General features: G+C 40.7%; 2 protein-coding genes across 4 annotated transcripts in view; both read right to left on the reverse strand.

Annotated features, from left to right (window-relative positions):
- LOC111875721 (ras-related protein Rab-32-like) overlaps positions 1-12,150 on the reverse strand; it is a 34,737-nt gene extending 22,587 nt beyond the window's left edge. Inside the window, exons 1-2 of the mRNA XM_023872200.2 lie at positions 11,953-12,150; positions 6,228-6,260 (exon numbers count right to left, since the gene is read on the reverse strand). Coding sequence (XP_023727968.1) covers positions 6,228-6,260; positions 11,953-12,061 — 142 coding nt within the window. The 5' untranslated portion in view covers positions 12,062-12,150. The remainder of the gene's footprint in view (positions 1-6,227; positions 6,261-11,952) is intronic.
- Positions 12,151-15,585: 3,435 nt separating this feature from the next.
- Positions 15,586-27,547, reverse strand: part of LOC111875713 (actin-histidine N-methyltransferase) — a 53,855-nt gene continuing 41,893 nt past the window's right edge. For 2 of the 3 annotated variants that reach the window (XM_023872186.2, XM_023872175.2), the window contains exons 7-10: positions 23,160-23,274; positions 21,152-21,479; positions 20,587-20,735; positions 15,586-19,539 (exon numbers count right to left, since the gene is read on the reverse strand). In XM_023872186.2, the coding sequence (XP_023727954.1) occupies positions 19,411-19,539; positions 20,587-20,735; positions 21,152-21,479; positions 23,160-23,274 (721 nt within the window). In that variant the 3' untranslated portion in view covers positions 15,586-19,410. The remainder of the gene's footprint in view (positions 19,540-20,586; positions 20,736-21,151; positions 21,480-23,159; positions 23,275-27,547) is intronic. The other variant, XM_033750248.1, reaches the window with a different exon arrangement.

The following is a 27,547-nucleotide window of genomic DNA, read 5'->3' on the forward strand; positions in this document are numbered from 1 at the left end:
TCTGCCATGAACACGTATGGACCTATACCTCAACTCCCCCATACGTGTCCATGGCAGAGACTGTCAACTTCTGCCATGAAAACGTATGGGGGAGTGGAGGTATAGCTCCATCATTCTTGACCTCGGCACTAGATGGAGCTGTGTGGTCAGTTTCACGCCCCGACCGCTGTAATCCCTCCGGAAAAGAGGATCTGTACCTATTGGATAGGAGACTGGGTGGGCCCTAGAGTTGGTCTGGATGCTGGTGAGAAGAGACAGATATCTCGTACCTGCCGGGAATCGAACCTCGGCTACCCTGCCCGTAGCCAGTCGCTAGACCGACTGAACTATCCTGGATCTCTAAACCTTATATAGTGACTGAAAACATTCTGCCAATATGCATTGCTTGAACAAGTACATAAAGTATTAATTTAGTAAATACAACTAGAAACGTAATCGACAGAAAGTGTATAAACAGTAAACGGTAAAGCTGTCCCTGCGCTTAATTAATTAAACAGCACGCCGTGAAGAGGTAAGGGGGAGTAGGGGTATAGCTCCACCTTTCTTGACCTCGGAACTTGCTGGAGGTGAGTAAGTCAGGTTCACGCCCCGGCCGCGTATAAGCAATAATATAAGTAAAATATTTAATATAATTATGATATTACATCGCTAATAAAAAAGAAATAAATATTATGTAGGATCTGAGGTTCTCACAGCGGTGGTTATGAAGAGTCGTGTCTTCTGGGATATAGCGCCGTGTAGGATCTGAGGCTCTCACAGCGGTGGTTATGAAGAGTTCTATCTTCTGGGAAATAGCACTGTGTAGGATCTGAGGCTCTCACAGCGGTGGTTATGAAGAGTCCTGTCTTCTGCGATATAGCGCCGTGTAGGATCTGAGGTTCTCACAGCGGTGGTTATGAAGAGTCGTGTCTTCTGGGATATAGCGCCGTGTAGGATCTGAGGCTCTCACAGCGGTGGTTATGAAGAGTTCTATCTTCTGGGAAATAGCACTGTGTAGGATCTGAGGCTCTCACAGCGGTGGTTATGAAGAGTCCTGTCTTCTGCGATATAGCGCCGTGTAGGATCTGAGGTTCTCACAGCGGTGGTTATGAAGAGTCGTGTCTTCTGGGATATAGCGCCGTGTAGGATCTGAGGCTCTCACAGCGGTGGTTATGAAGAGTCCTCTCGTCTGCGATATAGCGCTGTGGAGGATCTGAGGCTCTGGCAGCGGTGGTTATGAAGAGTCCTGTCTTCTGCGATATAGCACTGTGTAGGATCTGAGGCTCTCGCAGCGGTGGTTATGAAGAGTATTGTCTTCTGCGATATAGCGCTGTGGAGGATCTGAGGCTCTGGCAGCGGTGGTTATGAAGAGTATTGTCTTCTGCGATATAGCACTGTGTAGGATCTGAGGCTCTCGCAGCGGTGGTTATGAAGAGTATTGTCTTCTGCGATATAGCACTGTGTAGGATCTGAGGCTCTCGCAGCGGTGGTTATGAAGAGTATTGTCTTCTGCGATATAGCACTGTGTAGGATCTGATGCTCTCACAGCGGTCGTTATGAAGAGTCCTGTCTTCTGGGAAGTAACGACGTGTAGTCCGTTAAATTCAACCGACGCTTCCGAGGAACACATCACCTCCACCTTCAGGGTCGAAGCAGCTAGCAAGCCAGAGCCTGCGAATTGCTTCACGCTGGTTTATTGCTTGACTTATTCTTCGATCCTGAAGATTGAGGTCACATGTTCCTCCGAAATGTCGGTTGACTTTCAACTGACTATACAACGTTATATTCCAGAAGACAGAGCCCCTCAAATGAGTATCATAATTTACCGCTGCAAGAGACAACCTGGATATTTAGTTCAAACCGAATTCTACAGCTGAATACCAAGCACACATGTGTGGTGTCCACGGGCCACAGTTTTTGAACCACTGAGTTGGAGCCTGAAGTGTTACACTGTGTACAGTTTCTGAAAAGCGGTGTTGGAATTTAGGCTTTTTATATTGTTCTTTCCAGGGGGCATCATTAACTTCTGCTCGAATTGTATGTGTTCCAGACACGTCTGCATCTGTTATACGAACACGCTAATAATGAACAGCGTGTTATTGAAATGTATGAGCTGTATATAGTTAAATAATGAACATACTTTCGTCGAAATGCAAATCGATTCATGCAGCAAACATTCCAGACATACCACCGGCATATATCGATTGCACGCGTTGTACTCTTTCATTTGTTTCTCCAATACAAATGCGACCCAACATATTTGAGCATGTCTGCGGTGTCCAGAGATTCCACGGTTCCTATACTGATAAAGAATCCCACAATATCGAACTTACAGATCAATTCTAAGGGATATTAATGTCGGTATTTAGCCTAGCCGAGGTGTACAGAAGATTATGCTTGTTAAGTACGTAAGATTTTGACCGGAAGCATTGAGCAATTAAAGCTATAAACTTGTACTTCAGAAACACCGACTTCGGGCCAGGCTTTTCAGTTACACTGACGTTACGCTGGATCAGCTGACAAAAAGTTTATTCCAGAATGTAAATTTATTTTTCCACCAGAATCAAAGTAGTAGTTCTGATAACCATGGGGAAAACAATGACCGCCTCTGTGGTCTAGCGGTCAGAGTTCCTGGCTACGGATCCAGATGCCCGGGTTGGATTCCCGGCGCTACCACATTTTCTGAGAAGTAGTGGGTCTGGAACGGGGTCCACTCAGCCTCGTGAGGATAATTGAGGAGCTATTTGAAGGAAATAGCGGCTCCGGTCTAGAAAACCGAAATTAACGGCCGTGGGGATTCGTTGCGCTGACCACGCGACACCCTCTATCCGCTAAAGTTGGCACTAACTTCGCCGACAAGCGGCGGTCGCTCGGTCGGTATAGTTCGCTTGAGGACTAAAGTCAAGGAGTTTGTTTTTTTTATGGGGAAATTAATGCAGAATTATCGCAGTAGGTCACTGTTGGAAGAGCCGTCAAATGCACGTACCAACAAAGCAAACGGAGTCCCAAACATAAATACGTGAAAACTTTTCCGGCTAATAAAATATATAAGCCACATGATAACGAGTAGGAACCCGATACCATTAGAGAAGTCGCTGTCATGGAATAGTGGTACTTATTTCCATAGCACTGCCAATACAGTGAACGTTGCGTTTGTCTGTATTGTAATATTGGTTTCGTATTCCGAATTCGCAACAAATGAGCATAAAGATCCATCTGTGATTAAGACCAATGATACGCTAAAGACGATAATAATGACTGCATTTAAAATGCCCTGTGCTCTATATTTGGATGAGAGACAATACAGTGAAACAAGAATGATTTGCCACATAAAGGAAATACGTCACAGAACATTTGCCCACAGATTAATTCACTCGTTACTTTTCGTTGTATTTGTGCAACCTTAAGATTCGAAAGTCAGATCATTAGAGGACGTCAACTGATTAATTATGAACTGAGGTTCAGAGATAAGGATAACAATAATGTTGATAGTTATCTCCTGATGGAAGCTACAACACGCCAGACTGTCATGCTGATATGAAAATAAAGATAACTTTATGGTATGTGTGTCTGTATGCCATTAGATAAGACATATCGAACGTAGTGGCAGAATACAGATTGAGGGCGTTTGGGAACCGGATGTAGTGGAGAACATTTGCATCCAAGAGGAAGGAAGTTAGTAGCAGTATTCAGAAAACCGCATAACGAGGGGCTTCATAATTTCTGCTCCTCACTAACCACTATCAGAGTGATCAAATGAAGGAGCGCGATACTGGTGTACCATTATCTGGTATGGGGAGGGGGGGGCGAGTAAGGTGCAGCCACAAAATCTTTAGTTGGATAACGTGAAGAGAAGAGCCCACTTGGAAAATATTGCAGTAGATGGGAGGATCCCGCCCAAAGGTGTCTTCACCTTGTTGTGGTGGTGGGGCTTGCGTGACTCTGTGACCTGGAGAGCTATGCCGGCGGTAGTTTAATTACCGGTAGGGTCACCCATGCCGAGAAAGTCAAAGGGTAGAATCCAGGCTAAGAGAGATACCCTGGTTCTCCAATTTGGGGATTGGGCATGAGGCTAACAACCTCATCCTGTAAGAAGAATTTTGTTCAGAAACCTAACAACCAGCCTCGGGTCATCATGCGTGGATCCATTCCTATGACAGCACACATTGGTTGTGGAGACTGGTTGTAGAGGAGGCCAAGGCTGACCCAGGGCTGTAGCGCCGAGTGGTAGGTAGGTAGGTAGGTAGGTAGGTAGGTAGATGCGCTTATAATATTAAAATGGAGTTGAAAGAAATCTGGGGTGACGTTGTGGACTGCAGTCGTCTGATAGAGAATATGATACAGTAGCGGGTTCTTCTTCTAGACTTGCTGAACAATTATCAAATTCTGAACAAAGATTCTCTTCCATGGAATTTGAAAATTGTACGTCTTCCAATTTACAGTAATATGTATAATGTTTAGTAATAGGTGAGTAGTTAACACAATGAAAATCTTGCAGTGGCAGCACTGTGTTTAGTCTACTATCCTTATTTCGGAAAAATAAAAGGAGGCTTATGATATCACCTTGCTGTCTGTGTATCCGGCTGCGTCTGTATGACACGCACCAGTAATTAAAATATTCAGGAATTAAGGAACATGATAAAACATCCCTGACTACAATTACTGTAACAGTTTGTAAACTATTCTGACTAGATAATATGAAACCTGAAGAAATTCAACATGTTTCTTCGACAGTCCAACTACATTACTTTTGTAAATAGACAAAAAAACGGCGTCGCCTGTAGTCCGCAAGCGAACTATACCGACCGAGCGACCGCCGCTTGTCGGCGAAGTTAGTCCCAACTTTAGATGATAGAAGGTGTCGTGTGGTCAGCGCAAAGGATCCCTGCAGCAGTTAATCTCGGTTTTCTAGACCAAAGCCGCTGTCTCCTTGAAATAGCTCCTCAATTATCCTCACGAGGCTGAGTGGACCCCGTTTCAGACCCGCTACTTCTCTGAAAATCTGGTAGCGCCGGGAATCGAACCCGGGACCTCTGGATCTGTAGCCATGAACTCTAACCACTAGACCACAGAGGCGGTCCTTTGTAAATAGACAGGATACGGGAAATTAGTGCATAACAATTTAAATTCAGAATCGTTTCTTAACCAATAAACTGCATTTGGAGAGCTGCATGATTTATGGTTTAACTTAACAGCCTCAAGTTTACTGCATTTGAACTTTTGAACTTTTCAGAGTTTTTATGTCACACCGCTCATTTCTCTGGTCATTTCTGCGGGAGTTCCATGTTCGACTATCCTCACCACAACACATATATCGTGAATGAACTTTAGTATCAGCTTAATACTTTGTTTTGATCATTAAATATTCGGAGTGCGTTATGAGTCGTAACGTGATAATATAATTAGTGCACATGCTCTGAGAACAAACATTAACTATACGGAGCGGAGTCTTCTAGAACCAGCTGATCCAGAAAATCCCTTCCTTTTATGGAACTCGAAGATGTTACCGTGATCATAATAGCCCACCAACGGGCCCTGAGCCAATTAATCCAGTCCGCACTCACAACATAACAAATTATCCTTCGGCATAATTAAGCACCACATCATGAAGGCGTATAAGTGAGAGCAGTTATAGCCCTACGTCTCAGATGGAGAGGACAGACACGATATCATGAAGTGAGCGGACAGCTTGATGCCCCGGCAGCTCGTCGGTCGGTTACACTGTTGATGGCCCTCGCCATCACAGTAATTCTTGGTTTCGAGTACCGTCAGGACAAATGACAACAATTTTCTTTTTAAGACTTTTGCGTGTTTTTATATGAGACCTCCTCTTTAATGACAGGACGGGGATGACTAGTTATGCTCACTTCCCTTCTGCTGGTGTTGCCTCGGGAGGGCACTTACTGACTGGCCATCTCCTCCACACACTTGCCTCGACTATTCCCGGCGGATTAGAGCCCCACAGCCGGTCCGGACGCTGCACAAGAACAGACAAATCTCTTGTCCCCATCGGGAATGGAACCCCGGTACCAAGGCCGTGGAAGTGGCGAAGAATAAATTCTTTCATCTAAACGGTTGACGTTTGTCGTCGCGCCTCTTAACTCATGTGGACTAAAACGAAATTGTTTTCAACACTGTACCTACATATATACTCATAATTTTTAATATCTGAATGAACCCGTTTGAAACTTCGAAAGAAGCGGAAAGTTTTGTGGGAAAGTTGCCGTGTTTGGAAGTGTATGACTTACCTTCCGTGTATCTCCGGACGATCGCAGTCTTACCTGGAAATAAAATAAAGGAAGGTCCATATTAGTAAGCCAAAGGCGGAGTAACATATAGCATGCAAGGCGAAACATCGAATGGTCTGAGCCAGAAACTTCGTTAAAGCTAACATGTCAATCACGTAGCGAAGTGCATGCAACCGTATACAATAAAATTCATTTAGATTATCGTGACACGCCAGACGAAATAAACAGCTCTGATATTCAAAATAATATTGTGACATGACATCTAAAAGGCGGAATAGTGGGACCACAAGTATAAGTCCATTACTAGGCAACGGCTAGGTATTCATGTTCCCGCGGCTGATTATAAGCACACAATAACAGAGGAATAGCTGGAAGCGTTATTTTATATATGGTCCGTGCCGAAGTTATGTTCGTTGGATGAGTAACAAACCTCATAACACACAAATTCACCTATCTCTAAATATTAACAATATTAATTTTACCAATTCAGCCGTAAAAGTAACAAATGTTTATTAATTTAAACCACACTACCACTGACACACTCTTAATGGGTCATCTTCGGGTGCTCCTAGTAACATGATTAATTACTGAATTCTAACGCATGATTTTCTTTGAATACGCGTATTTCTTATCATTGTGGGAGTGTTAATTACTATAGTCACAGTTTACATACATAATCCATAATTTCGCCCTAATGTAACCCTTCCTGCGCTGATATCAACATTAATTCCGATCATAAGCGGTAAAGTCCCGGCTCACATTATCTTCTTTGCTCGTGACAAAGTCCATATTCTAAAACTTTACTTTTTCGTTTCCTAAAGCTTCACTCTCTGTCAAATGCACCTGTACCAGGAGGATGAGCGGTAACTGCCTGGGAGCCTGAAGGGGCCCGTACACGTGAGTACGACTCGGCTCGGGCTCCAATGAGCCAAACTCGTCCTTGTGTGGGTCGCAAAGTTGGGAGTCAGCTCATGCGTTTGTGGTGAAATTATTCCGAGCCCGGTTCCCGAGTTAAGCTCGCCGAGCCAGACTCGTACGTGTATGGGCCCCTTTAAAGGGAAATATTTTTTCTTGCTCTCTTTAAACGCAGGGTCACCCACTCCCCCACCCACTTTCACTCTTCTCCAGGACCGAAGGCAGTAGTCAGCAATCAGTTGTCAGTCAGCGAGGGCAGGAGCCGTTGCTCACGGAAGCATTGAGAGCCACTGCCAAGCAACGAATAGTGAGGAAATAACAGTTATTTCAAGCTGTCGCTATTTACAGATTGTGTAGAACAGTGACAGTGTGATAATTATTTGTAATAACAAGTAATAAATATTCATAAACTCAATAATCAATCCAGACCCTGTATCTAGTCACTAACACTTAACAATGTAATGAAAGGTGTTTCTTGTCAGCTGATACACGTGTTTCAATGATCTCTTCCGGCCAGTGGGTGCACACGGTACAATTACACAGCACAGCAGACAGTGACGGCATGTACCCTCCCCAGTATTCCTACATCAACTTAAGCCATAGTTCAGGCCGTTAGTCGCTGGCTTCCCACAACGGCGGGTCTATTTGGAACCCGGGTCCGGTTATGTGGGATCTGTAGTGGACAAAGTGGCCTGGGGCAGTCATTCCACCAATTGCTCCACAATCACCATCATCTATTATCTGGGGGCTGGTACAATAGTCCAGTAGACTCTACAGTACCGAGTGGACTCAGTCTCACCCCACTAAGAACAAAAAAAAAGAAAACTTATGTATGGCTGAACACCGCCAATCTACCACTTTTCCAGCCTGGAGAACAAAACACAGTTTAACGTAGACCCTGTCAAAACGTCCGTAAACTAAATTTCTTCACATGTGTCACTTTAGAGCCACGATGACACAAGAAAGAAAAGTGTAATATTCAGCAGCTGGGCGTTTACTGCTTCCTCTTCAAACCGCTATGAAGCAATGCTCCTGGCAAGCAGACCAACATATGATCTGTCACCTCGGATGTCTCCATCTGTTGCTGTAGCGCAATTACGAAGCATTTTTCTGCCCCAACATCCTGATCTTACCGGCTGCAGACTCCGATGGTACTATCTTAAACTACTGTGGCTCAGAGTTATACGGCGTGTCATTTTCTGGTCCGTCACCAAGCTCTGTACTTGACTGTGCGAACCTATGACCTATGTACGTAGCATATTGCAGCAGATCAAGAGTTCTGCAGAGTCGACATGTTGGCTTAACTTCTTTACTATTTATCATTACACAGCTTAGGGAATTCAGGAGAAGCGTAGCCATGTGGGAATACAAGAAGAGCTGACAACCAAGCCGGTTTATGTAAAAATATTTACAATTTTACCGTGATAAGGAGCTATCAAATCGACCACTGGCTGTATACAAACGAGGCGGCAATGGGAGATAAAATTAATTTTATTGCTATCTGTCAAATGCGTTAAAGTAAAACAAGAGATTAATTTTCTCTCATACATAGAGTCGAGGTGTAGCAGCAGTAAGTCCATTGCACCTTCGAATTCAGAAGTTTTCCAGTTAGACTGTCGGTCGGCAGAACGACTATATTTATTTTTTTTAGGTTTTCCTCAGTTTCTCCAGCCAAACGATAAGAGTTTTTTTTTAATTTTTTACATTAGGCCTCCCGTAGCGTCTTCGATTGATCGTTCATCTTATTAGACGCAATACGATATCAGTAAACATAATATCGTAAAATAACCGAACTCATAAACAAAACAAAAACAAACTCCGTCATCTTTTCCTCGTCTTGATCATTTTAGGGGTGTTAGGAAAAGTAGTGTTGAACAAGTTCTTGGCGTTCACAGAAGAGCCGATGAGAAAGACCTTTTTTTCTTCCTGAGATCACAAGGATATGTAAGGGGGTGAATGAAAGAGTTTTAGCGATCACGTGATTTTGTAATTCCCCAACATAACTAAACATTAAACCAAGAAAAGTTATGGGAAGATCTCTTGTATCGAATTTCACCAGAATTTGACTACCGTTTTACGACATACATTAAAATTCGGTCATGGCCTTGTATAAAATAAGTTTCTAACAGTTTCCGATATAAGTATACGCTTAAGTTCTTTGATGGCCTTATGTATGGTTGGCTTTGTTACGGATCACTACGGTTGAAAATTGGAATTAACACACAACGTATAGAGAAGGTCTTTCATGCCGAAAAAACAAGAGAAAGAAAAAAAACTGATACTGAGTCACATACAGATGGACCTCCATAACCTCCATTAAGGTATTATTTTCGAATACAAAGAACGCTTAAAAGTGTGTTTTACAATACATCTTACAGTCTTACAGCCTCAGTGCTGTACAACTGTGAAACAAGTTTAATCCCATGAAATTCTACACTGAAGATGGAAGCAATAACCCAGTAACAACCTAAAGACTACAAGCTATTATAACCCTGAAGACTAAATTCCAAATATTTATCTTCTTTTTAAAGATACAGTTATTCAATAATTTCCTTATCATTAATTTAAGCGCGCAAGTGCAGTTCATGAGGCGTGCGGCAGCAGACCTGGCCATTGTTATCAGTCCTCATATTTCTGCGTTCTGCAACAGATCAGCTCCCATTACGACAGGAAGATGTTCTAGCGAAACCAGTCCTCAGGTTTGTATGACGACTCTCTTCTTCAACAGAATAGTACTCTCACAATAATCCTACTGTCCTGTATGTACCTTCACGAAGTTTAACCATGGGGCATAATAATTCGCACTACCAGGGTACTTTGTTAATGCTAGTGGGGTGGGAGTAAGTCCCTTGTACTGCGGCCACTTCTGGCCTACTGTACCAGCCCCAGATGATAGGTGAGGGTGATTGTGGAGCAATTAGTGGAATGAAGATTGGCAAGGGATACCGAAGTACTCGGAGAAAACCTCCCCCAGCGCCACTTTGTCCACCACAAATCCTACTTGACCAGACCCGGGGTCGAACACGGGCCGCCGAGGTGGGAAGCCAGCGACTAACCGCTTGAGCTATGGCGCGGCCCCTACTACGAGGGTTACTTACTGATCACTGGTATCTTACGTTCAGAGCACGGCAACAGCCAATTCTGGTTCTGCTGGTGATTGGCTTATGTGTCATTTGATGAAACCGTGTTAACTTTCGTGATTACGTAATACGAGGAGAAAATATTGGCATATGAAGAAGTCTGGCTCCATGTTTCAAGGTACTGTACTCTCTTGGCATTGTCAAGGGCCTTCTTGCTTTCCCCTCCCAATTCTCTGCATCCACCTAATAACAAAGGCAACAACACTGAAAGTCCTACGGAATTCCCAGCTCCTGCGCGTCTTAAGGCGCGTCCATATTACTCGTGCTCGTGCTCGCCAGGTGCTCATCGGGAGACTCGTCTGGCTCTTACGTGTGCTCGTAAATCTTCGTCCACACTACTTCAGTTGCTTGCCAGGCTTCGGCGCGTGAGGATCCGTATATTTACTCGTAGTGTGTATAAACTGTAGCACGAGCACGAGTAATGTGGACGCGCCTTCACCATAGCAATGAATTTTCGAAACCCTCCAAAGCGTAGTGTCCTGTACGTCTGCCACACGACCACGGTCATGTGCTGGGGACAGGGAGAGGTGAGGATGTTCTTACAAACTTATGTTTAAGCTGCTTAAGAATATTTTACTGACCTCCCCAGCGTATTCAGGAAATATTTAAAAAAATATATTTTTGTTGTATTCATATTTGGTATATTTCCTTTTATTAATTTGGATTATCTTTCTACACATCCAGGGGTAGGGAGGGTGGGAGATGTCTGGTTTGCCACCCCTGAGAGCATGCATTACTATGATTATTATTTTCATATAGGATATTGGTGGGAAAGCCGGAAGGAAAGAGACCACAGGGACGACCAAGGCGTAGATGGGTGGACGATATTAGAAAGGATCTTCGCGATATAGGATGAGATGGGATGGATTGGATAGCTCTGGCTCAGGATAGGGACCAGAGGAGGGCTCTTGTGAACACGGTAATGAACCTTTGGGTTCCATAAATGCTGGGGAATTCTTGAGTAGCTGCAGAATTGGCGGCTTCCCAAGAAGGGCTCAGCTCCATGAGTGAGTGAGTATTAGAGATGTTCAGGTAATTTTTTTCTGGAAAAGTACTATCTCGTGCACAACGAAGTCACCAAAGGGCTGACGAAATAAAATGATAATAAATTACAAGAAGAAAGACGCAGAACAACATGCAATACCGGAATAATTAAAAACTGTGTTGTTTTAGTTCTTATATGGACGTTTTACAGACATGTTTTAAGTATTTACGTGAATGTTCCAGTCACTGCATTGCGCGAATTGAGAAATTTAAGAATGAGATACTTATTTCTGAAAATATGAAATTTAAAGCACTTGATTGCATTATTTGGTGGTGGTGGTTGGGGGGGGGGTGTTCTTGGTTAGCCTTGAACAACAACCACAACACGAGGGGAAAATTCCTGCGAGTGGCAGCCAGCTAATTAATATTTACAGTTTTCTCCGAATGTTCTTAAGATTTGAAACGCCACTGACACTGACTTCGAGGTCAATTGATATACGACAGAACATCTGTAGGTTCCTCAGTCACCCCTGTCGCTCGCGTTGAAGGGAACAAAGTCCACTTTGTTGCTGTTCGCACCGGGTAACTTAGAGACTCAGTGATACAATGCTGCCTGACAACCAGTGAGTTGTGATTAAAGTTTATTCTGGTAACAATACCGAATAATGCAACAGAAACTCTCTTACCGACGCCGTAATCTCCAATGACCAAAAATTTGAAGAGTAATTCTCGAGGAACGGCACTCCCATTGGTAAGTGCGGTGTCTTCTGTTTCCACAGCGGGTGTGGAACTCATGTCTCTTCGTCAATCAACAATATCAACACCAAACAGCTGTTACCCGTCAGCTGGAGCCATCGCGCTCACAACACAACTTGCCTCTTTGCGGTCAGCTATTTCACTGACAAACGTGAGAAAACTTACCTGCCGTTGACATTGAAAACAGTTCTCAATTTAGGCACTAGATGGCTAAACACAATTACTATTACTGCCATCTATCAGAATCTCTACCTATTATTACAGACAGAGCGTAGGTGTCAATCAGTTACAATATCACGATCGATCACGATGATCGTCGATAATCACGATCGTGAGGAAGGGGGACACATGTTTTCTACGAAAGTGTTGGCCAAATGCCATGGCTGAGGGAAGCCATTAAACGTTTGACAACCAAATATACGACAACTATTCGAGTTTTGAGCAAAAAATTAGTAAAGTTAAGAAATGAAAGGGAACGACAATGTAAACTAAGAAAGAACTTGTCAGCGGCCACTGAGCTAAACATTTCTAATTACACTTTGTACATATTCCATATGACTATTTATTTTCTTATTTTTAATGAAAATTTTTATAATAATCTAGACAGGGATCAAGTTATACTTTAATAATGTGAATGAGGGCTCTGTCATTCAACATATCATTGAGCCTCTTATCCTCTTTCCGAAGGAAAGGAATTAGTTTCTTTCCAGGAATACTTTAATTACTTCCTCCAGAAATGATACTCCTTTAACCAAGTCCTGAAAAGGGCCGCGCCATAGCTCAAGCGGTTAGTCGCTGGCTTCCCACCGCAGTGGCCTGGGTTCAAACCCAGGTCTGGTCAAGTGGGATTTGTTGTGGACAAAGTGGCGCTGGGGTAGGTTTTCTCTGAGTACTTCGGTTTCCCCTGCCAATCTTCGTTCCACCAAATTCTCCCTCATCATAATCACCTGGGGAAAGTATAATAGGCCAGTCAGTGGCCGCCGTGCCAAGTGGACCCAACTGGACTCCACCCCCCACTATGTGAATTAAAAAAAAAGTCCTCAAAGTAAAAAAGAGCAGACCTCTCATTTACTGCTTCCAATTCACAGGAACCCTGCATAAGCTGTCTTCTCAGTTCATAAGGTTCAGTCTCTCCCATAATGAGAACATATGGAGGCCTTCAAAATGGCGGTCTCTTATTACAATTATAATTTTTCTTCAAAAAACACTGTGTTCCTGGATAGGCCCACCCTTTCACACTACTCCATTTTCCACCTCCAACATAAGAACTTGGTATACCTCTTAGAACACATAATTTCTAATGCACCACTTGAATTTGCATAGAGTGAGCTTAGTAATCATCTTCATTACAACTTGCCTACATAACCAAACCAACTGCTCAACCCGCTCAGTAACCCTGAAGAATGAGGCAGCATGTTCCTCTGGACCACTGGTATCCATCTACAATACTACACGGTGCCACAATCTGGAAGATTAGAATTTGAACAAATTTAAGTAATTCAAAATTTTATTAACTAATATTTTTGTAATAAATATAAAGTTAGACCTGTATTCAACTAGGTATGTAATTTAACGGCGATATTTCTGTACCATTAATTAACCATGCGACTGAAAAATTTTGATCACAGCCATATAGTACTCCAAAACTCAGTTCACAATTAGCCACACAATGCCTCCATACTCTTGCAAATGATAACCACTGTATTACCAAAAAATTCTCCTTCTACCCTGTACATGCATTAGTACTATACTATTATTTGTGCTTTAATTATACAACTACTAATATGAAGGTGTAGAATAAAGAAATAAAAATAGCCAAACAATCACATTTCAGTTATATTTATTTGTAAACTTTCAAATGTCATCTCATAAAATACATGAACAATAAAGAGTTTGCAATATTTTATCATAAATATTAATAATATACTATGATTCATCAGCATTTCATAAAATCAAATAAAACTAACCCAAAATGTACAGCGAACTATGTACCACATGAAAGGCGCAGAAAATTCTACATTTCTCCATCTCATGAACTGAATCATGTGGCATTTACTTCCACAGTTTCAAAAGACTACTGCTCTTAAGGCAACAGCACTGCAATATATAGCAACATGGTGTGGGCACTGTGCCAGAAGTCCAGGTTTAGTACTCACCACAGATTAGGAGCACATACAAATATGTGCAATCTTACGTATAATGCTAAAGAAAACATGCGCATTGTAAGATTTAATGTAGCAACAATGGGAAGGCTGTTCCATCAATAACTGGAACTCCAAAAAATTAGGAATGCAATACAAAACTTAAAAAAAAAACAAATACATTATTAACTTACTTTCATTTGTTCTTAGAGGAGAAACATATTCATATAACAGATATACTAAGAAACTTGATTTTGTACAGATGTTTGCCATTTCCAGTAACAGCTCATAAGAGCTGTTGTCCCTTCTTAATGCCATATACACTGTAGCACTGTATCACTTGAGATGATTATGGTTGACAGATAAGAGTACAATACACATCTTCAGGGTCATAAACAATTTAACCCTGAAGATGGAGGTACTATCTTCCTCCAGAATGTTGGTAACCACCTATCAAGTTACAACACCAACTCATAACACAGAATGCTACAGTATGAATCTCCACTGTTATGAAAACCTCAAATCTTATTTCATGAGAGGTTCTTTAAGACTTCCTAAGTATACAAGACAAGATTAGTCACCTGGGATGTGATGTTGCATGGCTTGGTTGATAAGTTCAAGCTTTCTGAAGCAATCTGTTGCCTCCATCTTCAGGATAGAACAGTTGGTACCCTGAAGATGGAAGCAGCAGGTTCATCTGAAAGTCTGATACCTATCATGAAAGTACATGATATCACATACCAGAAGACTGTAATCTTAATATTTACTAACCTGAGAATTTCACACCTAACACTAGACACTGTTTAAACACTATGGAAGTCAGTGTATCGTAGTACATCTTACAACTGGATACAATTTTGTGTCTGCTACAGAGTTCTTAAGGCTTCTATGTATGATAACAGTTGCGTAACTTCCATCACAAAAGGAGCCTCATAATTTCAACTTCGCCAGTAGAGAGTTCAAGTGACTAACAATGCACTGGATCTAATCAGTCACAACTTTCGTCTCAGTAATATAAAGTATGTGAGATTCACCAATATTAGTTATGTACAATGTCCAATATTTGCACCAATACCGGTACCTTAAACTTGTTCTTGTAGTCGGGTAAATATGGTAGTGAGTACTAAATGTGAAGCAAGAAATCATACATTAATGTCATGGTTTGCTCAGTTTTGTTTTTTATTTTTCTACAATACATATAAACAGACACATTATAGAAGCAAGTTGTATGCATCACAATGAAGTATGGAAAGGTGTTATACCTGGTCCAGTTGTGCTTTAGAGAAGTTTCTATGGGATTAGTATTCCTATTCTAACAGTTAGAGCAAAAACATGACTAGAGAATAGCAGCAACAGATTCTGAAGTTATTGAGACTAGAATCATCAAGGTAGAACAACTGTGACTTGGGATATATCTTTTTCATAACTTTGCTATGTGAAAGAATTTTGCACAGGAAAGCATGATATATACAAATGTTTGAAATTTGGAACACTGAGGTACCAAATTGCACTTCCGACACCAAATTCTGATAACATAAATCAAGATGTAGGACCATCCATCAGTCTTTCCTAGATGTATTCATTGATATTAAGCATAAAATGGCTTGTGTACAATATAGTATTATTTATTACAAAACAGATGGAGAAAAGCAAGTTTTCACCATTGTCAGTCCTAAAAGAAAAGTAATCAGCATTTTCTTCTAATTTCCAAACATAAAACAATGCAAATATACATTCCAGTGAGATAAGCGGACTCATGTTCATACTTCACACTGAAAATCCATCAAAAACACTTACAGTTTACAGAATATGAGCTTTCATTTCAGGGTTAAGATGCATAATGAATACTGCTCCTTAAATACAGTATCACAAACAATACATGGGGCCAACTGAGACTGCAAGAAAGAAATATTAGGGCCAGTGTACTGATGCTTATATAAAATACTGATATGAAACAAAGAGTAAAGAAGTTCTGAAATGGAGGGAGGTAAGAATTCTCAAGAGGTTGCCTATATATATACAGAATCTGTCTTGTAGTTTCGTTGTTTTCATGTAACAAACGGTAATATAAAGTTGCCCCAGCCTACAAAAGTATCTTGCCGCCAAAGCATTCATTAAGAATTAAAATAACATTTTAAATTCAGACCTAAAAACTGCTGTACAGTGTGGGTATAACTTAAAATTTCCATGGAAAAAGCACTTGGGTGGTTGGAGAAAAGACGAAATGCCATCACTGAGAATTCAATATTGGCTGTTTAGTTCACCTTATAAGAGCTCATTAATTTATGACACACAACTTTAAAATGTTCCACTTTTTGGAAATTGAATATTCTGCTGTTATAAAATGCAAAGTAAAACCCTTTGGTTCTATTGCACAAGCAAACTATACCGACTGAGCAACTGCCGCTTGTCGGCGAAGTTACTTTTAAAATGCAAAGAAAATACACAAAAATTAAACGAAGACCTAGTTAGACAAATTAATCACAAAGAAAGCACTCCTGACTGTCACATTAAGGGTGGAACTGTGTATGGAGCCACAGCTACTAACAATACAGTGCAATTAGTTAAAGATGTATCTCCTATATGCAACAAGCATCATTCCTTTTCATCTTAAACATGAATCACCAGTAGCAATCATTATTAATTACATGCACAAGGAAAGTACCACAGTAAACTAGAATTAAGTACCATATCTGTTCATGTAACAATTTTTCTTTCACAAAATCTACGAAAAGAATTATTTCCCACCATATTCTTACACTTTCACAAAATTACCATGTGCTGAATCCTTCCAGAGAATCTGATACATAATTAACTTGTCCATCTTAATATTATCCTCCAATCTATGCCTAGGTCTCCCAAGTGGTCTCTTCCCTTCAGCATTTTCTGACAAAAATTTTGTACAATTTCTCATTTATCTTATGCATGCTACAGATCTGTTCATCTCATCCTCCTTCACTTTATCAACCTAATAATAAATGGTGAACAGTACAAATTATGAAACTCCTCACTGTGCAGGCTTCACTATCCTTCACTTGCCTGCATCTGTATTCATACACAAGTTTTCTGTCCACATTCCTGTAAAGAAAGTGATATGTTCTGTGTGTAAATGAACCCAACCCCCTTGCCAGCTTTTGAAGCTAGAGCATGTGCACAAAATGAATGATCTAAATCACTGAACAGGTAATGTATTCAGCATAAAGCTAATCTGGATCTTGGCTCCAGAATCAGCAACCTGACTGAGATATTTAATTAACATTCCTCAGTCCCATAAATAGGCCTTGACAGTTACATCCTTACCCCTTTTTTGGTTCACTGTACTTACAAGTCCTCTGATCTTATTCATGGTATATAACCTGTGAAGTGCATACAATTGTCAAATAACACATAAGCCACATTTTATGTTATCTTTCCAGACAAATGTGAGGATCTTCAAGTGCTCGCCAATTCAATATTCATTTGTATCATCATTATGTGTGATATGATATTATTATTATTATGGGGGGTATCAGGATTATGGTTTTCTGGGATATGACACTGTGTAGTTTGGTAGAGTTCCCCCTACCACCCTTAAAATTGAGGCTGCAGATTCCTCTGAAAAGTTTGCACCTATCTACAAAACTACAAGGCATCACAACCTAAACAGCCATATCTTGTATCATCATTCCACAACCTACGTAAGCAATACCATAATCATTTGTATGGCTTTATGATATCCAAACACAGAACAAAATACATATGAACACATTTAAAAGTATACAACATGATGCAATCATAGAAATATACCACAACTGGGATTATGAATGTCTCTTATTCTAAACTGCATGTTCTTTATGTTCCCAAAATTAATTTAAAAAATAATATTACATGAACAAATATGGCAATGCAGAAATATCAATCAAGTCATATCGCATATGAAGCATGTCTGTGATTTCTTCTCCTGCTCTGATGTGGAAGAAGATAATATGCACAACACTTCTGTACAATGTACAGACACTTTGCCAAATACAATTATAACATTCACAAGCATTCAGTTTTATCTTATCTGCAGCTCAAATTTCAGATGAAGCACCACCATTACATTTAAATATTAAATAAAATACAGCATCTATAATGTTATATTTCAGCATCCTGTTGCACTGTATAGATCTCACTTAGGAACTTTTGTGCCGTCTATGTGCAACGTCGTTCACTGTTCTTTCTTCATATTCCTTTATTTGACACTACATGTTTTGGCCTAGCTGGCCATCTTCAGGTGTACAAGTTGTTATGGTGTTGGTCGGCCATCATAGTCAAACAAATGGCTATGATGGCCGACTAACACACAACAGAACTCTCACCTCAGCAAGGGATTTCAAGACAACCATGTGCAACCCAAGAACACCTAAATAAAACTGATGGTAACATACATAACCAAAGTAACCAGAGGAAACTAGAATGGGAGGAAAGAAAACTGCATTTCAGTGAGCAGCACAATTATAACATGTACACCTGAAGATGGCCAGTTAGGCCAAACATTCAGTATCCATTAAAGGAATATGAAGAAAGAACAGTGAACAACATTGCACTTAGACAGCATCAAAGCTCCTAGGTCACAGCATTTATAGTTACATGACTATGAACACTTTATTATAGTATGAGTGAGAATAGGCAGACTGCTGTTGTGGAAATATGTAAATGCATTAAAGCTGAAGGGCTATAAAATATGAAACATCTAATGAGAAAAATGGAAATTCTAATTGCTGTTCACTGAAAATAACTGGGAGTGCAGGTTCTTTTAACTTGTGGAAGATTTTAATATGGATGTGATTGAAAATTTTCTGTAAATGTTACGTTCTTCTACATAAAATATCAGTCTTTTGTATTAAAGAAAATACACACCAAACAACATTATTATATAATTCTGACAAATCCTCATCATAATTTTCAGTTTTATTTTTGAGGCATATAACATTTCTTTATTTACAAACATTCATTTCACATCTGAAAATATTACTGCAAGTCTGCTACGATATGCAACAAAAAGCGAAGTGTTATATACATATTCTCTTTCGTTTACTTAACCTCACAATTTCACACTTAACAAGAATTACTCATAATCATTATGTACAACTGTTCACATTGACACAAACCTGCTTGTGTCAACATGACTCATCACCAAGCTGTTGGCAAAATGTCTGTTGATCCCATGCATTTTGTGTGGCTAAACCACATACAGGGCTGATTATCCAAGATGTGCTTGTCTCTTCAGGTCTTAATTCGCTGTTTCACATACTCCTCTGCAGCATCAAGCAACAGCTTTTCTGATATCCGCAACTGAACAGCTAGGAGAGAACAGGGCGTCAGTAGAGGATTCTTCAGCTTTTTGCAGTCTTCCTGTGGCATGGAAGAAATGTTACTATGACAATCATGTACATATTGATTATTTCCATGCTGAGTTTTCATAGTGGACATGGACTCCAATCTAAGAGATCAACTACTGATCAATTTTCTTCATTCACCATACACATAATGAAAGGTGAAATGAAAGTTCAATGAAACAGTATATCAGCAATCTGCAAACTTCAAAAGACTCCTTCATATAAGAGACAAGACCTATTCCCGTACAAAAGTTCAGGACCCTATCTTAAATCCCATTGTTTTCACCTCAGAAGTTTGCACAGCCGCCACGATGGTGTTATTGTAACTTAAAAAGCATAACAACAGAATGGCATGTTGTTCATACTAATTTCTATGAAAATCTGTCAAGTGGTTCAAATTCATGGAAGGACTGTTAAACACATGGATATGACAAAACTCTAACCCTATATTTACTTTTAAAGTCAGAGAGCAGGATAAAAACGACATGTCTGACACCTAACAACCAGGGAAAAATCTTAATAAAACTTCTTTCAAATTATCTGAATGTGTGATAAAGTTTCAGTGCTTAGGAATGATGAATAAAAGAAAGATTCAAGGTGAAATTAAAAGAAGAAGAAACCCTGGAAGTGCACAGCAGTAACTGGTTCATAACTTAATGTACTGTTTCATAAAACATAAAGAATTAATACCATCCCACACAATTTAAATTCACGTTGTCCTGATGCTATCACATGAGTTAATAACTGCCCCTAACACAAGAATGCTTCACCAAACTAGTACAGTGAGCACAGTGGAGAACATTAAAAGAAATAAAATACAATATATAAAGCTGTAATTTAATTTGTTTTGCTTCTCACTCTGGAGTTAATTTAATCAGTACTTCTCAGTCCACTGCAGAGCTCGGCTACAAATTTATGTGGCCAGCAAACTATAACTACCTGAAACGTTCACACAGACAAAGATGGTCTTTCTGTGGTTTCAAAAATCAGGTTCAATATTAGTACAGAAGACGTTAAGGAGGAATTTGTGTACTGTAACGTCATTGTATTTACATGAACTCACTTCCAATGTAGTGGGGTAGGCACGCTGCAGGAGATTAATCCTAGTGAGGAGGAACTTCCACATCTTGGATTCCACTTCTGTCTCAAGTGCACAGTCAGGGTATACAAGGTCACAGCTGCGATCACTGGACAGCCAATGCTTCAGGTGCTCTACCAGGTAAATAAAGAGGGTTAAAATAAGAATTAAATATAAATAGCTAGCCTCAGTCCAGTGATTGAGGCTAGCTCTTTCTAAGGGACCCAACAGAATAGGTGTTTTCCCTCACCTGAGGACTGAAACAGATCCAGCTTCTGAAACGTCATGGTTTTCTTAGTTATCTTAAAACCAGGACGATGGATAAAGTCCAAAAACCCAACATCTCTGTGTGTTATACACCATCGTCAGAATCCTATAGAAATTTTTTATGTCAGCTCATTAACAACTTAACATAAAATTTCTTTTTGGTAGGGGTGTATATGTATTGTCTTTGGGAACTGGCACTTAAAATTACCCTATGACACAGAAATGAAGTCGAATGCACATGCACAAAGTTACCTGTGAAAGAGAAGGCACAGTTTCTACTTACCTGATCCCATATTAAAGACCCTGAGGAACGCTAGCAGCCTTCCATCAACCGGATCTGGCCCTTTCCTCAGCAAAAAGTCTCCAGCAGCTGGAATGCCAAGTCGGCACAGTAGCTTGGAACGTTCTGGTTGCAGAGGATCTTCTCGACTGACACCCAGTTTCAGGCGCAGGCCATCGTGTTCATTGTCAGGATACACAAATCCATTGTGTACAAACAGCTCCGAATTCGTGCGTGGTCCATAGAAGATAAAAATCTGTTCTCCTGCTTGATAGTCACGGCAGGCCATACACTCACTGCGGTCCTGCACTGCATTGAAGTCTGTGGACAACTGCAGAAAACAGCTACATACATCACAATGCCCCCAAGTTATGGTTTTCTGCCCTTCTTAACTTCTGCCCACCTGGTGGAAGGTGGAAGTGCTGACAGGGAAGGGTCCTGTTTAGTAACAGCAATAATGCAGCTGGTAAAGGAGAACTACTTTGTCACATGCAAAATATAGGAAAGATAAGTGCTGGATACAGACAACCTCAAACCTCATTACAGTGTTCACAAGAGCCCTCCACTGCTCCCTATCCTGAGTCAGACGAATACAATCCATACCATCCCATCCTATCTCTCTATAAGATCCATTTCAATATTGTTTACTCACCTATGCCTTGGTCTTCCCAGCGGTCTCTTTCCTTCTGGCTTTCTTACCAATATCCGATATGCATTCCTCTTCTTTCCCATTCGTGCTACATGCCCTGCCCAAACCTCAAACATAACATCCTTTTATAGGGGCTCCAGTGCCTTCCATAATCATCTGATTTACACTATACATTCTACTAACAAAATAATGCTTACTAGAATGTTTGCTATGTATATAATGTACAGCACACAAACATAATGCTTGAATCATATTAACATTAGTCTGCAATGGGCACAGCTAGTTAATGAACAGGAAATTCAAGTACAAGTTAAATTTCTGAGACTAGCCTCAACTTCTGAATTTCATTAAAACAATACACAACAAAATTGAATGAAACTACTGAACATGAGCAGTGTGCTTTTCAAATGAGGTAGGTTAATCAATGGCATCAACTAAAGAACTATCAACTGATTACACAAATTACACCAATTAACGTTTAACTTAAATTAACATGGGTAGCAGCACATCCAGTACAGCAGCATGTAACATTTTCCAGATGCTCTTTCATGAGACCAGGAAGGAAAATTAGCTGATAGCCAGAAGGATAGGGTTTAAACCAGATACCTCCATAATACAATTAAGGAGTTCTAACATTGGGTCAAAGCCATTTTCAATTCAATTTTGTGAGCAGTACACAATCCTGAAATAAAAATTTAATTATTGTATACTTGTCCAGTGCTGGCTACTTTGTTTGCAATTGATTAACACAGAAGCTAAGTAAGTATTAAACAGTTCCATAAACATTCAACTAATCACCAAGCTGGGCTTAAATGTAGCCATGTTCTGGCACAAATACTGTAAACAGATGCCATGTTTCAAATACTAATCACTTATTATAATAGAAGATGATAATATCTGTTCATTTGATGATTCTGATGGCACTAGCATCTGAATGGACATGGCAGACTTTAAAGAAAATACCTTTTTATATCAGGCTTGATTTACAGTTGTGGGGGGAACCCCGGGCAATCAAACTTTGGAGACCCCTATTACAAACTAAAATACAAAATAAAATCCGTGGTTTTAGTAGGCAAGCAAAATATAACGACCGAGTGAATGAAGCTTGTCGGCAAAGTTAGTGTCAATTTTAGTGGATAGAGGGTGTTGCGTGGTCAGCACAATGGATCCCCACAGCTGTTAATTTCAGTTTTCTAGACCAGAACCGCTATTTCCTTGAAACAGCTCTTCAATTATCCTTATGAGCCTGAGTGGACCCTGTTGAAGACCCATAAAAATATAAATTCCAAAAACAAAATGTAAACCAGAAAATACCCATATGCTAAAAGGAACTAAATCTATATCTATCTGTTATCACTTTACCTTGCCATTGGTATGATTACACATGTCCCACATAGGAATAAGAGCAGTCAGCATGGATTTACCATCACTGGAAGGCACAAAGTTCTGCCGAGTCATCACCGTTGACACCGCCCAGCTGTCGATAAAATAAGCCTTTTTATTTTCATCAGTTTAATGTTAAAAAAAAGGTACATTTTCTCCCTTCTTTTGAGTAGTTGCTCTTTTTATCTATACATACATGCGTATTTCTCATCACTGTAAAAGACGGCACATACTCAGCAAAAATAGGTTTGCTCATAAAACCCAAAGGACCACTACATATTACTTCCAGAACTGGTGACTGACCATAACAATTTATCTATCTAACAGTACCTCAACAAACAGTAGACATATTGGGGTTACTGTTATTATTTCACCATCATCGATAATTCTCTCCTTCAGAAGCACGCAGAAAACCCATGAATCTCTACAGAGCTGAAAGCATGTAAAGTCACATGGGCCATGGTTTATCAAACTGTGGTTCGCGACATTGCTGTAAGGGAAGTAGTCCAGTTCTTACGGACTGTTCTGGGAAGTTGGTATGGCAGTATGATTTTATATGAGCGTTTTTGGAAATTGTAGCTGTAGCTGGTGGAACATATGGCGAATTTCTGGTGGCTGTAAACGAATCTTTAATAGCTTATTTGAAGTGTTGTGAGGCTGTAAAGCTACCTGGGTTCCCGCTGTCACAGTACAGACTGATAAGGACCAACAACTGCACCTGGATGACCAGCAGAGATAAGACGACCAATCTACATATTATGTTCGGTATGTTTGGTAGCCGTGGTATCACAAGGCATGAGAACCTGTTTTACACCATGCCAAAATGTAATGACATAATAAACTCCGTAGCCTGTAAATCCGCAAACGAACTATACCGGCAGAGCGACCGCCGCTTGTCGGCGAAGTTGGTGCCAACTTTTGCGGATAGAGGGTGTCGCGTGGTCAGCGTAACAGATCCCCACAGTCGTTAATATTGGTTTTCTAGACCGGAGTAAGACATACTGTAAATCAATATAAAACAACAGCCCATCTGTACTGGGAGAAAGAATCTTTTCAAACGCCGGCCAAAAAATCACTGATCCCTGAAAAGAAAAAAAAAACGTTCTCTGTAATAAGCACAAGAGTAAGAATGATCATGAGATTCAGCCTCACACTGACTGACTGACGATTTGGCTTTACCAACACAACACCTAACAACAGCGATACTTCAAAAATTCTGGCTCGAAGTTCGTTCCAATTATCTACTATCCTGACTGGGGTTTTCGTTATTTCGCTCAGTCCCTCCAGGAAAATATTCGGGCAGTGCTTTAAATTAGGTAACTACTCTTTCCTTCCACACCCTTTCCAATTCATTATCATCATCCAATCATTCAACGCTACGTAGCTTGAGCTACCGGCAGTATCTTCAATACATTATAAATAAACAGATACCTGTGCCTCAATACAAGTGTCTCCATAGAATAACGTTGCATCCAATCGGCAGTATTCGGACATCATCGATTGGATGGCCGCCAAACACCGCTTCAGGGAACTACTCAATCATGTCCAACGACAACACTAATTAATTGCAAGTAAGTGAAACCTACAAACGAACGGTTTAAATTTTCCTCTACCATCGCTGGCAATGTTTATTCCCGAACGAGAATATCTCCGATGCGCCCCAATTAAACATATCAAACCCAGCAAGACAACTGGCACTCATCCAAATGTGTCGAAGGGTCGCCGGAGAAATTTCCAAATAAATGCTAAATGCCATTAAACAAGACTACGATGCCTGTGCCTGGGTCCAATTACACCAAAGGCTACGTGGTTTCACATTCTTCTGATATATCGGTTGCGCGCATCTGCAAGAATGCAACAACGCCAGTCTGAATAAACAATTACATTTCGAAGTATTACGATTGGGAAGTCTCATTGAAATTTTGCGACAGTGTAATAACGAACCATGTGAATAAAAACAACGATCGCTTTTAAATGAAAACCTAAACACGATCTATTTTTCACTAATACTCATTTACCTATTTGAGATTTTTTTCCGCCACTGCCCTGAGCGAACACGGCCTATACATGAAAGAATGAATGTATAAGGGGGTGAGCCGTCCCGGCCCTTGCACCGCGACATACAGTGGTCTACTGTCCTATACATACTTGCTATCTCGTCACCAAAATGGAGAGCAAAATTATGACATAAGGACAGGTAACGTTATGAAAATCTGTCACTTCAGATATTTGGGAACGACGATAACAAATCAAACCCTGATTCAGGATGAAATTAAGGAGACTGAACTCGGGTAATGCTTACTGCCATTCAGTCCAGAACATTTTGTCTTCCGTCTGCTGTCCAAAAACATAAAAATTAGAATATGCAAAACTACAAATTTGCCTGTGGTTCTGTATGGGTGCTGGGAAGTTCTTGAATAGCTGTAAATTTGGCAGCTTCTCAAGAAGGGCTCAGCTCCATGAGTAAGTAAACTCATTTACCTAGGATATACTATATTCTTATCAAAATTATACACACATTTCAAACACATGCCTCTATACATTCTCTTCATACGGTGTGCTGTTCTCGAAACAGTGACACAGAACATGGTATCCTGACAGTTATGCCACTGGTCAACACATTTCACAGTCAAATACCGAAGTAACGTCAACATCGTTTTGGTTCCTGCAAGTCAATTTGGGATCGTGTACATGCACAACATTCCACTCACTCATTTCCCAGTGGTCTCCTTCCTTCCGGCTTTCCCACCAATATCCTATATGCATTCCTCTTCGCTCCTATTCGTGCTACATGCACTGCCTATCTCATCCTCCTTGACTTGATCATTCTAATTATACTTGGAGAAGAGTATAAGTTATGAAGCTCCTCGTTATGCAGTTTTCTCCAACCTCCTGTCACTTCATTCCACGAATATAAATAAACGAAACAAACCAACCAGAGGTGAGATAAGTACTCTGCCAACATTTTAAAGAAAGTATCAAGACATCCGTTGAATTGGGCGTTTACTCGACAAGAATCCTTAACCACCGTGAAAACTGGCCTCGAATTCATTATGTATGTTGCTCCTCAATGACGCGAATTTTATTATTTAAATCTAACGGGACATTTCTCGTTCCTTCAATGGTGATGACGGTTAATTTAATTCTGTCTGGTGTAAATATATAAAAAAGCAGGCCAGTCTATCAGACGCTGACTTAATCTAGTAAGGAGATTCTGTATTTTCTTCCTAACCTACATATGCATGACGAAACTAGGGAACTTAATAATTTTTTCGAGTTATATAAGAGAAACCGTGTAATCCATCGACACAAACAGGGCCAGAGAACGACGGGAGCACAATAGTGAGAAGTGGTGCAGAGTCATTGAGAACTAATGCAATCTGCACATGAAGTTATCACTGAGACAATATCAGATCAGCAAGCTCAGTTAGTGATAACTGCACCCACCTCCAATCGAAAGGCAAACACTGAGAGATGAAAACGGCACGACGATTCGCAATACCAAATACAGTAGACTCTCGATTATCCGCGCGCTGTTTAACCGCTTNAATTACTAAATACATGTGGCACTTATTTCAATTAGGCGACTTTTCAAAATTGCAGAGGTTGGTTTCTTTTAACATCATGCCATTACACGTCTTCCAGTCGCTATAAGTCGCTACCAACACGGCGAAGTACGAACTCTGAAGCTGAGAGAGACATAAACTTAATAAGGTACGGCAAAAGGTAAAGTTGTCCCTGTGCTTAGCTAATTAAGCATTACGCCATGGAGTTGTATGGGGGAGTGGATGTATAGATAGATCCACGTTTACTTGACTTCTACACTCAATGGAGGTGAGTCATGAGCTTCACTCCCCGGCCGCTTTACTCCCGGGGAAAGAGCCCTCCGTAACCATTGGATAGGAGGCTGGGTGGTCCCCAGAGTCGGTCTAGATTACGTGGAGAAGAGAATATTCTTGACCCTACCGGGACAAGAACTCCGACCCCTCTGCCCTCCAGCCCGTAGCCAGTCGCTATACCGGCTCATACTCAAGTATGAGACGCGATATAATCACGATGTAACTAATTACGTGCAATAATTACTTAGTCGGTCACGGTAGCCGAGCTTCCTAAGGCATCAACTGTCTTCGCTCGCTCGGAAGCAGGGATCGTGGGTTCGAATCCCACTCAGGACATGCATGTTTAGTGTTTGTTTGTGTGTGTGTGTGTGTGTGTGTGCAGGTAGAGGCCTTGCGACTGGCTGATCACCCGCCCAAGTAGTCCTACCGAATGTCTAAGATCTAGTAAACCGAAGTGAAACGGAGAGTTTCATGGAGGTAGGCCAAGGCCCAAATTGGGGCTGTAGCGCCAAAGGAAAAAAAAATACT

This window comes from Cryptotermes secundus, unplaced genomic scaffold, assembly GCF_002891405.2.
Source record: "Cryptotermes secundus unplaced genomic scaffold, Csec_1.0 scaffold1283, whole genome shotgun sequence".
NCBI classification, from domain to species: domain Eukaryota; kingdom Metazoa; phylum Arthropoda; class Insecta; order Blattodea; family Kalotermitidae; genus Cryptotermes; species Cryptotermes secundus.